Genomic DNA, 12,879 nt, shown 5'->3' on the forward strand with positions numbered 1-12,879 from the left:
GACATGTATATTGTAATATTTTCTATTTCTGTCTTTAGAAGACAGAACTGACACCAAGTAACACTGAAAATTAGGTACTCCCAAACTATAAAATTACCAAAAAGTTTAAAGTGAGGAGAATCCATGTAGTCACTAAAGATAAAACTTAATTAAGTATAATATATATTTTATGAAGTACTGTCAAGCATTTATATATACTTTATAAAGTACTATCAAGCATTAAAGACAAAGATCCACATCCTTCTATTTTCCAAGGGAACATCCTGGACTGGTTTGTTGTTCCCAAGCTCTAGCCTGGACAAATTCAGCAAAGCTGTAATGCATTACTCCTTTACATCAATATCATCAGGATAAAAAAGAAGAAAAATGGCATTTATATGCAGGGGACAGAAGGGCAGTTATAATTTGGATTTTGGAAACATGATTAAGGTATTTTTTCATAGTTCACAAGTCCTAAGAACACAGTGTCCCTGCATAACCTGGATCCCTTATCAGCCAGCCTCTGGATTCCAAAGCAGCAGAAACACTGGAACAAGGCTGTGCTAGAAGCACCACAACACACTTTTGTGTGCTTCAGGGGAAAACAAAAGCACAAATACAGAAAAGGTTCTCTAAAGGTACTAACATTCTTGTTGACACTCTTCAGCCTGTGGTCCTGCAGAAAAGCTCATTACAACAAACAGGAAATTAAATAAACCTGATGGAAGGATCTTACAACATCTTCACAAGCATTTTCCACTGGTTTAAAATGCAGTATTTAGATTAGTATTTTTAGATTAGATATTTCGATTTAGATTAGTATTTAGATTAGTAATTTTTTCAAACTTCTATAAGGCTTCTTCAGAAAATTTCCACTTACATTTATATAAAATACAACTTCTGCCCTTCTAAGGGCAATTAAATGATTAAAGCTTTTTTTTCTCAAGTGTCAGGAATGATATCCAGGAAATGAGGAAGGACAGGAAATCCATCCAGAGACACACTCCAATGGACTCCATGAACAACCATGCCAAGAAACAGAAATGGGGTCAGCTGAGACATGATCACACCTGGGAAAACCATGGATTATTTTAAAGTAGAAAACTTCCAAAGGAAGCAGCTGCTGAACAAAAGAGAACTCCGGTGGCTTAGCAAGGAAGAGACTCAGCTCAGCTTCCTCTTTTCCCTTAATGATGACTGAGTTGGGTGTGATGCACCAGAGTTCCACACCATAACACACATGTGCATGGTTTAAACCTCCCAATCCAGTCTGAGCACCAACCTCACAGTTACAAAGAACAGAAATGTGGGATCTCAGCACCTCAGGACTGAGGTGCTGAGTCACCAAGACCACCCTTGGGGGGCTCGGGAGTCCTGGAATGTTGCCAGAAGTGTCTGGTGGCTGGACTTTGATCCTACACAGGAGACGACACCTGTATGAGGATAGGAGGATTTCACCGGAGTGAATGGTGAAGGGATTAGTTAATTAGAGGGTGAGACACAGGGTTTAGGATTTCTGTACAGGGGGTTTAGAGAAGTAAGATGGAGGAATTGGGGCGTGTCCTGTCCTTCTTCTTCTTCTTCTTCTCCTCCATCTTCTGTGGTGATGGTGGCACTTTGGGATTGGTCATTACTAAAAGTGCACTGGGCAATAAGGGTGAAAGGTATTGGGGAAAAACGATAAATATTGTACACGTAACTTTGGGTATAAAGATAGGTGACCGTCCGGAGGGGAGGAGAGTGTGCTCATGGCTGGCTGCTGAGCAGACCTCTGTCGGGCCGAGAGAAAATCTTTAGATAAACAATTAATAAACACAGAGACCGAGAAAAGAACTGAAGCCTCTTCTCGTCCTTTGAAACGCGGGCTGCCCCAAGGTCACCCCGGGCCTTTCCAGGCCCTCCAAACAGCCGAAAACCGGAAACAGAAATGCCCTGTTTCACATTCCAGCCCATTCACAAGTTGTCACACAAATGTCTCAAGTTCCTGAAACACCTGGCAAGGAGATGAGACAGCACTTCCTCAAACCCCACAGGCAGGCACGTGGAGGAAGAGCCCAGGATAACAGTGTGTTTAAGACATCTTTTATCAAAGTATATTAATAACTAAGAGCTTTAATTGAGTCATGCTTAGCTGAACATTCATCACCAGCCCCTTGCAAAGGCGATGAATACACTATTTGTGGGATTATTGTATCTTATTCTACCTTGGGAGATGCTTGTACTCCAGTCCATTGCACGAAGGCCCAAAAGCTCTCCCCTGGAAAAGCCTGTGATGAACACAGAGATGAAAGCACTGCTGAGGTGAGTTACCCCTGCTGCCTGACAGAACATGGAATGAAAAGTCACTGCATGCATAGAGGTGACCTCTGAACATGCTGCAAGTCCCAGTGAGAGTCAGCTCCAAATAGTGAATGGAATTAATGGATTGAAAATAGCTCAAACAAGGCAGGAACACCAACTTTTTTTTTTCAATCTCTTCTTTTTAGTGCTAAAAAGCACTACTTTTCAGACATAACAAGAAGCAATCCCTTTCCACAGAACTTCCCAAAGACAGAACAAGCATAATTTTAAAATCCTTCAGAATAATTTCTGTATAATAATATCTAAAGTGACAAACTAAATAGCTTTAGATTCTTGCACAAGAAGACTCAAAAATGAGTGATTTTTATGATTGCTTGTCACAGAAATTTATCCTGGAGTGAATGCCAGTTTCTCTTCTGGATCCAATGGCAATTCCAAATCTCCAGAGGCTGGATCCAAGGGACCTGGGCTAACTCTACTCCCTAAAAAGCCCTACAAAGCAAAGATAACTCTTTCTGAAATATTTCCCACAGTGCAGTTTTTTAAAAGAGCCAAGTTGAGCAGTATGCAGTGTATAAGTAGGGAAGCTGGCTGCACAGAGAGCTTTTCCCTTGGGAGTAAAAGAGTCTCAGCTTGCAGCTCTAGTAATTTATCCTAATGCTCAGACATCCTCACTAACATTAATATTCCATGAGCTGTTCTATATACACCACAAAACCTGCAGCCAGTCTGACCCTTCATGTAACTAAATCCAACTTTGGAGAGTTCCAATATCTACTGAGCTGCAAGAGGTATGGATTTGAAACTCCACATTTTTCATTACTACAATCAAGTTCTCCCTCCCCTTCCTCTTTAATGATGTTTCACTTGGAAACAGCCCTGGCTCCCCCTGGAGCCCTGTTTACAGCAGGAATATTCCCCCAGCACTCCATGGGTTCCTGTCCTGGTTCCTACCCTGGTGGTCTCAGCTCCCCCCTTCCAAGTGAAGGCCACTGAGGGGGCTGCAGCACAGCCTCTCCTCTTGGTTACCAGATCCAAACCTCCATCCCAGTGCACCACCCCTGGCACATCTCCAGTCTGAGCTGAATTCATTCCAGTGTTTCCCCCTGAGCCCATTCCATGACCACTCAGCAAAAGATAAATACATCCTTTCTTTGCAGCCATTTATACCAGAATAGGAACACACAGCCCCTGGAACCAAACAGAGAAATTCACACCAACAGCACTCACTTTTTAACTTCCACAGTGAATTACACTGGTTCAGTTTAAGACTATTTTTGAGACTATAAAAGCCTTTTGTTTCACAAAAAGTGTGTTAATAGGCATCACACAAAGCAACATCTTCACCTGGTCTTGCTTCAACCATCTTATCACTTTGCTCAAGACTGATGCCTTATTCCTATGTTCACCACTGGACTGTTCATTCCATTGACTTTGACAAAACACATTCAAACTTTATTCTAAATCTTCCAGAAATTCCTGTCTGATTTACAACATCAGCCAGCTTATGACCACCATCTGAACAACTACTGTTCATTAAGACAAACTAAGTGTAAAATGTTTTTGTCTGAGGATATCAAGTGACCTTATACCAAAAATCAAGCTGGTTTTACTTCCCATTCACCTGCAGTTTGAAATTCTCCATTGTATATAAAAAGATGACACTACAGTCTCACTGAGTTTGGTATCACCAGCCAATATCCTGCATCAGCACATGAAAGAGGACATCAAGAACACATTTTTCAGTGATTTCGTACAGATTTGACTCTTCCAGCTCCTTAAGAAGAAGTAACACGAGGTATCACAAAGCTACCTTCTACATGATATTTTTAAACTTGAAACTTAAAATTCTAATGAAAACACACAAAAGAAAAGGTGGCATTGGAAATACATCCTTCTTTTTGCTATCAGAACAAGCACTTCAGAGATACAGGGTTGTATAGCTTCTAAACAACAGCTCTCACACAATTCTGCTGACTGCAAATGTTTGCCTTGACTCACCTGTACTCCACAGCTGTGTTAGAAGAATACCTTGCTCCAGTTATACACATCATCCTTGTGGAGAGAGTTATTTCTCATTAAGAGACGTCTAATTATGCAATCAGGTCCTGACTCCTGACTTGATTTGGAGAAAAGCAAAGAACAAGCACAGGAGAGCCTCTGTTCCCCACTCTTTCACCAGCCTGGAGCAAAGCAAGGCAGGTGAAGCTCCTTCCCCTAAGACAGCAAACTGTGCACAGATGAGGGGTGCATGGCAGAAAATCCCGATGCAAACTGCACAAAGACCAGAACAAGGCATCAGGAAACAATTGTGTCCTGACCTCTTAAGGACATCCAAGAAGTTTGGACTGAACACTCCCTAATGTGCATGACAGACCTCACAGTACTGAGTCCAAGTGCAGGGAGTTCCTGGAAGCAGGCTGGGAACAGGCCAGGGACAAGGAAGGCCCCAGAGGATGCTCAGAGCTGATAACAGCACAGTTACTGACAGCCCCAGCACAGGCCAGCCCTCAGCTCCTGCAGGCCCCAGGGCAACCAGCTGGGCACAGAGCAGCACTGGAGGCTTGAGGAGCTCTGACACATCCTCAGGCCTTGCTCTGAGGCAGGATCAAACATGGAACCATTTGAAGTGGCTGTCCTGGTCAATTTTCCAGCCCCCACTGATGGAGATGCACAGCACTGCCACCCCAGCAGCCCCTCAGCATTTCAAGGCACATCTCTCCACTGCTGTAGGGCAAGTCCTGCTCTCCCCATTCTCTGCTCATCTGTCTTGTTTTTAACTCCACAGCACAAGACCTGCTTTTTGTGAGAGTCAGTTTTGTGTGGTTATTGAGCTGAGGCAGGTCTCAGTGCAAACACAACACACGAAGTGGAGGTAGGACATGGTCAGAAGCACCAAGGGTGGTGCTGTGAGAGGAGCTCTGTTACACCAACCTGGCACTTCAGCTGCACTGCCAGGGCCAGAGCCACCTAAAGATTTCCTTTCTCATCTTTTTTACCAGGTTACACAGTTACCAAAGCAGCAATCTTTTATTCTTTTGGCAAACTCTAAAAGAACACCGCCTGAAGGAATTTCATTATGTTTAACAATAAATTGAAACATAAAATGTCATCTTGGTGTGTTTACAGGCCTAGAAACAATTTAAAATCCCAATAAATTCTTACTAATTTTCACTTCCATAGGCAACCTAACAGTCTGCTGTGCAGAACTCAAAATTCAAGTGATGGAATGGAAGAGAGTCCTTCAGCTCTTCTACATGGCCTTTAAAACGTACTCCAAAGAAATTTTAAAAATTTAAAAACCCAACAGTTAAACAGAATCACTGATAAATGCCAGGGAAAGATTAAAGTTAGTACACAAAATTCTTTGAGGGCACCTACCTAGAGAAAGCTTTGGGAAGAAGTGCACTACCACCTTACAATGCCAAATAACTAACTTTATGTGATAGGGGAACAATCAGCTGGAAGTTAGAAAATCATTTTCAGTAAGTGACAAGAATGATTTAGTGATTCTCTTAAAGGCCCTGGGTGGTTTGGACTAAGATTTGATTTAAAACCTGTATTAATTTTGGAGCAAAGGAACAACTGAAGCTCTTAATGAAGTGGATTGGACTTTAAATGCTGAACTCTCAGCAATAATGAGATCAGCAGTAACTCCATTCAGGTAAGGGTTTTTGTCAAAATGACACAGAATAGAGCTTCAACAGCTAACTACAACAAACAGGAAAGCAGAGCTCTGATTTGCTCACTGGAATTTAACACTGCCTTCCCTGTGCTCTGCCATCCCCACAGGAAAGAAGGAAGGAAATGATCCCAGGACTGAAGGGCCCTGCTGGTGCCTGCATGGCAAACCAGCAATTCTGCATCCCTCTGGGTACCCAGAGCTGCCCCACAGACCTGGAACACTGACTGATCAAGAATTCCTCCTGCTCATTTCACTCAAGGGTTTTCTTTTCCAATTCCACCTCTGTGAGCCATTTACAGTTCAGAGGGTTGGGAGCCAGCAGCACTACAGACTGCTACTGCATGAACAGCACTTAGTTAGTTCAGAAGCCCTGTTAAGATGACTTAGAAAAGAACAATTTATATTTGAACTGATGATTCCATCATTTCCCTGAGATTTAAGCTGTAAGAGGAACTGAGAGAAAGCATTAAATATTGAACTTGGACTCCAGAGAGGTGTCTGACGTGGTGACAGACACACAGGCTACAGGATTTGTTCTTATAAAACTGCTCAGTAAAGGGGCACACCTACAATTACTGTGGATTTCTTGGTCTCTGCTAGCACTCATGTGGGGCGGAAAGAAAAAAAGCTGAAGGACAGGACAAGTAGGAAACTATTTCTGCCAACGCTGTCATGTCTTAGCTTTAAGTTGCTCTGCCACTTAAAGAACTTGGCCTTAAAATAACTTCTCCCCTCTAAACTTTAAAAATTCTATTTTCTAGGAATACTACTAAAATGCAAGAATTTCAAAAAGTAACATTTCTGCAGCACTGTCAGGGGCCCAAGGCCAGCATTCCATGAGAATGGAAATTCTATGATTCTGGGAAGAGATACAGAAATCACTTCTTGGGAAACAAAATCCACACACAAGCTGGCTATTTCCATTCTGAACATCCAGGGCCAAGTCTGTGCACACATCTGGACAGGTTTAACACCTCCAAGTTTTAAATTCCAGACATGGCAACTCTGCAAGCTTTCTTTAATCAACTTTGTTTTCTCTAGCACCCTCTTCAGAATAAGCAGTCCAGAGATGACCACAGGTCAGACTGAAATTTAAAGGGCCCCCAAAAAATTCATTTAAGGTATTGATACATGTCCCTTTCCAAAGATGACACCACTGAAGAGCCAGCTCTCAGACTCTGGAGGTCACTGGCCCAGAAATGACAGGGATCCACCATTCTCCCACAGCAATTGCTTCCTTTGTAGGAAGATCCTCACAGGACTTGGCATTTCTTTGCAGTATTTTAAAATAATAGGGTTATTTCATATATTCCAGTAGTATTTGGCCTGATTTCAAACAAAAGATACTTCTAGACTTGTTTCCAAACCCCATATGAGTCTGTTCTAATATTTGAAGATACTGTATTCTTTTCCACTGAGTGACAGGTCTGAAGGGGTTCCTTGGGTCCAAAGAGTATTTTCTGAAAGCCTGAGAGAGGAATATTTGGGGAAGGAGAGAGAAGCAAGAAATGAGTAAAAAACAAGCTGAATGACAGGACAAAGCTGCAGCAGAATTCTAACAATTCCCATTAGAGAAGAGAATCAATTTCCTGTGGGAGCCTGCAACTGAACTCTGTGAACAGAAAATTGTTCCTAAAGACTTCAACCAAAGAATGTCATGTTGGTTATTCCTCTCCTCACTGAGGGAGAGGCTTGGCTTTGCAGACTGGAATTCCCCAGGCCCCTGCACTCCACCAGCTTCACTGATTAGAAACCACATCAAAAGAGCCCATGGATTCCCACCTCCTTGACAGAGAACACCAGAGGAGTTCTCTAATCCAAACAGTCTATAATCTACTCGAGTCTGTCTGCAACATCTTGAGGAAATTGTAAAGCCTTCAGAAAGGCACTTGGGGGTGGATGATGTCAGGTTACAGCCAGGGAGGATCACTCTCAGTGTATTTCAGCTAGTCCTCCAGTCTTGAACAGCTTTTTCTGAAGATCGCTGAAGAAACTTCCGGTCATTTGAGAATAACTTGTCCTGAAGAGAGGACAAGTGTGATAGCTCCCTTTTTAACATTCCCCAGGGCCAGTCATTTCTCTGCAGTTGTAGATTAACTGTATAATTTACCTGGGCAGCCAGAAGGCATTAACAACAATGAAGAAAAAAGCACTTTTGAATTTTCCTTACTGGGCACAAAACAAGCAGCAGCAAAAAGCAGGACAACTGAGGGAATAGAAGTCCTACAAAATGTAAGAACAGGAAGATTCTAGATTTGGAAAGTGAATCAGCAGGACTTGCAAAAACTCCTCAAGACCTGTTGCTGATAGAAATTCCTTAAATTTCTCATCATCTTCAACAAATGCCCATTTTCATCTTCTCACCTCTTGTGAAGTCTTCTCTTCACCTGTTTTTATCTGGTCAAAAGGGAAGATAATCCAGCAGGTTTGGTACAGGGGTGGCCCCCCTGCTAACCCCTAAAGAATTTCAAGGGCCAGCCTTGGCACAAACTCAGTGTCAGTGAGAAGATACCCTCTGCAAATAAAAAGCATTTTTGACAAGGCAGCAGCAGCTCAGGCAGAATAGTTTGGGACCTGGCTGCCATTTAAGCAAAAAGATACAGGGGGTGCCACCCTGCCAGCACAAGGACTGCAGTGCTCAAGGGTTTCATTCTCCACTGCTGCAAACTGGGGCTGAAAGAAAGCTGGAGGAGAAGAGGGATGAAATGAAAGCTGTAGTGAGCAGTCTAGGAGCTAAAGCCACCTGTTCAATTTGTACTAGTGGAATCAGGGTCCAGAAAATGTTAACATCAGCTGAAGCAGCAAGGTACAATAAAGTATGATCAATGGGTTTTAATTCTCTGCAGCAAGTGGAGCAGACAAGCAAATTATCTCAGATGTTTTTCAATATTTTAAATTAAATCTTAAACATAACCTTACACATTTTCAGTTATGAACTCACCAGGCAGTTGGCTGAAGAACAGGATTAAGATACAACCACTTTCATCCATCATTAATATCAATGTCAAAAAAATAGATTTTATTCCTGAGCTGATAAAGTTCAATAAAAACACCAAGACTACTTTAGAGAATTCTATGAAATTCTAAATGAAAAGCATTACTCAACAGCCTGTTCTGTAATACATGAGTTTAACAGATATTTCAAGTCTCTCTCAGTTACATTAAAGAAAGTATTCAGTCAACTACAATCAAAGTTAAAACAAAAAAGTGCCTGCGATCGAAGGATCATTATTCCAGACCTGTTGTGAATCAGTGAAAAGGAGAGTAGCAAAGGACATACCTTGGAACTGCTCCCAAAACAATCAAGTTGGCTTTTTGTTTGTTGTTTCCAATTACAGCATTTTTCATATCTCTGTAAATCCAGAAAGAAAAACAAACCCTGGTAAATTATGCTGAGGTACTGAGGGCTTATCTATAGAATTTACTATTTCCATGAGGCTTATCAAGCAGTTTTCCACATGTCCATGCTGCAGCTACAGACTGGGCAGTGCTTCAGGGCACAGTTCCCTCAGCCCACAGGAAAATACCCCAGAGCTCTGGGATTCCACTACATCCCAGCTCCTGCAAGTAAGCAAAAACCCAAACTATCTCACATGCACACCATACACCAAGAAGTCTTATTACTGACAAAAACTAGATATACTAGTTTTTATGTTCTTTGTGCCCACATTGTCACTAGACTTCTAAAACAATTTCAAAACCCCACCACTGGTTGGGAAGTCAAATATTGGGAATTTAAAGTATTAACTGAATAGTCTACTGGGTGCAGGGAAAGGCAAGCTAAGAAAAAGGAACAAGGATCCATCAGCAGTCTCCAGAGACCAGGCTTTACTCTCTTCACCCCAGGCTTCCTTTCATGTATTTCAGCAGGACACCTAAACATCTGTACATCAAAACCTCAGGGATGAAATGGAAACCCAGAGCATTTTCCCACCTGAGAGTCCCTGCATGGTTTCACACATGACAGGCATTCATACCAGAGAGGTACCAGAACATGGGAAGCACTTGGGCAAGTGGACACTGGTTGCACACACTAAGAATTCCTATGAAAACACGTGGTTTGCAACCTTGTTCAGAAAATTGCTATTGTATCCTGAAAACCACCAACACCTGCTCTTTTTTCTCTTCAAATGAGCACATTGAGCACACATGAACATCCAGAGAATCTGAAAGCAAGCTTACAGCTTAGAACTGGTTTCTGAAAATTGAGATGATTCAATTCTAGGAAGCTTTCTAGCTGTTGGGGCCTTTAAGAGCACAGAATAAAGAGAGATCAACTTCAGGTAATTCTTTACCACCAAAAAACCAAACCAAAACTGATAAGCTAATCACTACACATATAATTTATTCAAACAATTTGGGAGTGTTAGTAGTTGCTTTAAGTGAGCACATTTTCTTGCCTTTCTATCTCTCCCATCTGCTATCTGCAATTTTTAAGGAACATAGAGCAGCCCTGTCCTGTGAGATCTGCCCTGGCCAGCAGGAACACTATACATTCCTTTGGTGTGCACTGAAAAAGCAGATTTCACTGCACCAAGCAGCAGTTCCAAGAGCCCCAAGTTTAACAACTCCCACCACTAGAGTTGTAAAAGACTTCTTAGCCAAGGCAGGCAACTCCTTACTGGCACAAACAGGACCTCCATAAAGCTCAATTAGCAAAAGGTAATTGCCTGTCCTCCCTGGATTTCTCCACATGCATGCACAAGAGTACTTGAGGAATTCCAGGCCAGCTCCAAGTCTAGCTGTGATCTCAGAGCTCCAGCATGGGATCATCACTCAAAGCAGCTCAGCTGCACTTCTGTGCACCCCTGAACCCAGCAGAGTCAGGAACCCCCTGCAAGGAGCCAGCACTGAACAGCAACTGCCAGCCCAGCCCAGCTCCAGTTAGCTCAGCATCAGAGGGAATGCTGCACCTTCCTGTTGTGTCCCCCTAAGGTGGGTAACTTCACACCATCAGGCAGGAGGCAGAGGAGAAAGAGCAAGGTCAGGAGACAGGCTAAGCTGGAAGCCCCTGAAAATTCCACAAATGGAGTTGAAGTTGTCACTAAAATCAGAAACAGTACTTCAGTGGTTTCTATGCTGAACCCTTCACATTAAAGGTAATTTTTAAAAGTTTGTGAAATGCACGAGTCAGTCCAAACAGTGGCAGAAGCAAGGGTCAGATGTCTCAGAGGAATAATGGAAGCTGCACCAACAGATGTGTCAAGTTCAGGCACCAAAGTGCTCAGGCCACTCAGAAGAAGCTGCCTCTCCCTGCTGCCCTGAGGCACCAGAGCCATCAAAAACTGCACCCTACCCACAACTGCAAAGGCATCTCAGGCAGCTAAAGGGGAGGCACCAACCAAGCACTCTGGAAATTACCAAACAGATTTTGGTGATGCTTTAATACTCTGTGCTTGTGATTTTACATTGTATTTTGTGTAAAAAATCCAAAATAACAAACAAAACTGAAAACAACACTAACCAACTTTTGTGACCCCTGCTCCAATCCCCAACAGAATGGTTTGTTAACCTTATAATCATCTAATTAGTATTGCCTATTAGGATTCCATTCAGAGACCCTTTCACAAGTGGCAGGAGCATGGCCAAGTTCCACAACACTCAAGTGGAGAGGGTAAGAGAGGGCACAGTCCTGATCTGTAAATTATTCAGATTAATTTCTCCATCCCACTTTCATAAAGTTCCTCAGAACAGTTATGTCAGACAGGTAAGAAATGGCACAAACTTGAGATTTCTGACAGATCCAACACATGTACATTTGACCAACTTCAACTTGCAGGCAAGTCAAAAACCCTGAGATTGGTAACATGACCAGAACCTGTCAGACGGGGCTCAAAGGTCCCCGTGTCTGTGTGCACTCCCAAGCTCCTGCCACACTTCTCTCTTCCAAGTGCCACCTACAGAAGTGACCCATTCAATACACAGGAAGCTGTGGATATGGAATGCAAGAACACCCTTAAAATGCCACATTCAAATGCTGCATAGTAGTAGACTTTGTTGAGTACTATGAAAAATAATTATGTAATTGCATATGCTATTTTATAGAGATTTTCCTGATCAGGAAGCTGGTTCCCTAAGAAGCAAGGAACTACCATATGCTGTCCTATACCATCAGGTCCTTGGTGAATCACAAACCTTGGAAAAACTGAGGGCAACTCCCTCATTTGAGAACATTACCTCCAACAAGTTCAAGCTTGCCTGATCTCAGATCCAAGACATCATGAGATACATCCAAGGAAAAAAAAGCAGCAAAGATCACTATCTTGTACAAAAAAGGAGGCAACAAAGAAACCTCAGAAACCGAGTCCAAAACTAACCCCCAGTTTATTTCCAAATGTCAGGCACCCTGCTGCCATTTCCCCTGTGCAGGAGGGAAAAGGGAACAGCAGCACCAGTGCAGTCAGAGGGAGATGAGAACTGCAGCAGTACAAAACACCCTGGTGAGTCCAGGCCTGACCTGTGACAGGACCATGACCCAGAGGGAGATGCAGCATTCCCAGCTCCCAGCTCAGGGTGTGAGCCAGCTGCCAGCAGCCCCCCAAGGAAAACTCAGAGCTGGCACCTGCACCCACAACACCTCAGCACCAGAGAGTGCCTCAGCTACAACAGCAACTCTGTGGAGAGGCCAAAGACAAACCTGGAGCTCCAGAAAACAGAGCCCTTAAGATGCATTTGATGTTGGCTGGGTTTTTGATTTGGGCTTTTATCTACCCTGTATATTAAATCTTAGTTTAGATTCAAACTAAATTCCAAATCATTTAACAAAATGACCTTCATTACAATCAATTTAATGCATAGATTTAAAATCTGATATTTATGCTGACATGTATTAGAGTGCAATAAAGTAATTTACATGGAAAAAAACCTGCAAGAAGGAATAACACAGGCTGCCAACAATAAAATACTGCAGAGCT

General features: G+C 42.7%; 1 protein-coding gene across 5 annotated transcripts in view; it reads right to left on the minus strand.

The window, feature by feature from the left end:
• ARMC8 (armadillo repeat containing 8) overlaps positions 1–12,879 on the minus strand; it is a 61,547-nt gene that overhangs the window by 37,121 nt on the left and 11,547 nt on the right. For 3 of the 5 annotated variants that reach the window (XM_064720589.1, XM_064720587.1, XM_064720591.1), the window contains one exon: positions 9,246–9,317. The exons of the other annotated variants lie outside the window; for them this stretch is intronic. In XM_064720589.1, coding sequence (XP_064576659.1) covers positions 9,246–9,317 — 72 coding nt within the window. The remainder of the gene's footprint in view (positions 1–9,245; positions 9,318–12,879) is intronic. 5 annotated transcript variants of the gene reach the window in all.

Source organism: Zonotrichia leucophrys, chromosome 9 (genome assembly GCF_028769735.1).
Source record: "Zonotrichia leucophrys gambelii isolate GWCS_2022_RI chromosome 9, RI_Zleu_2.0, whole genome shotgun sequence".
In the NCBI taxonomy this organism is placed as follows: Eukaryota; Metazoa; Chordata; class Aves; order Passeriformes; family Passerellidae; genus Zonotrichia; species Zonotrichia leucophrys.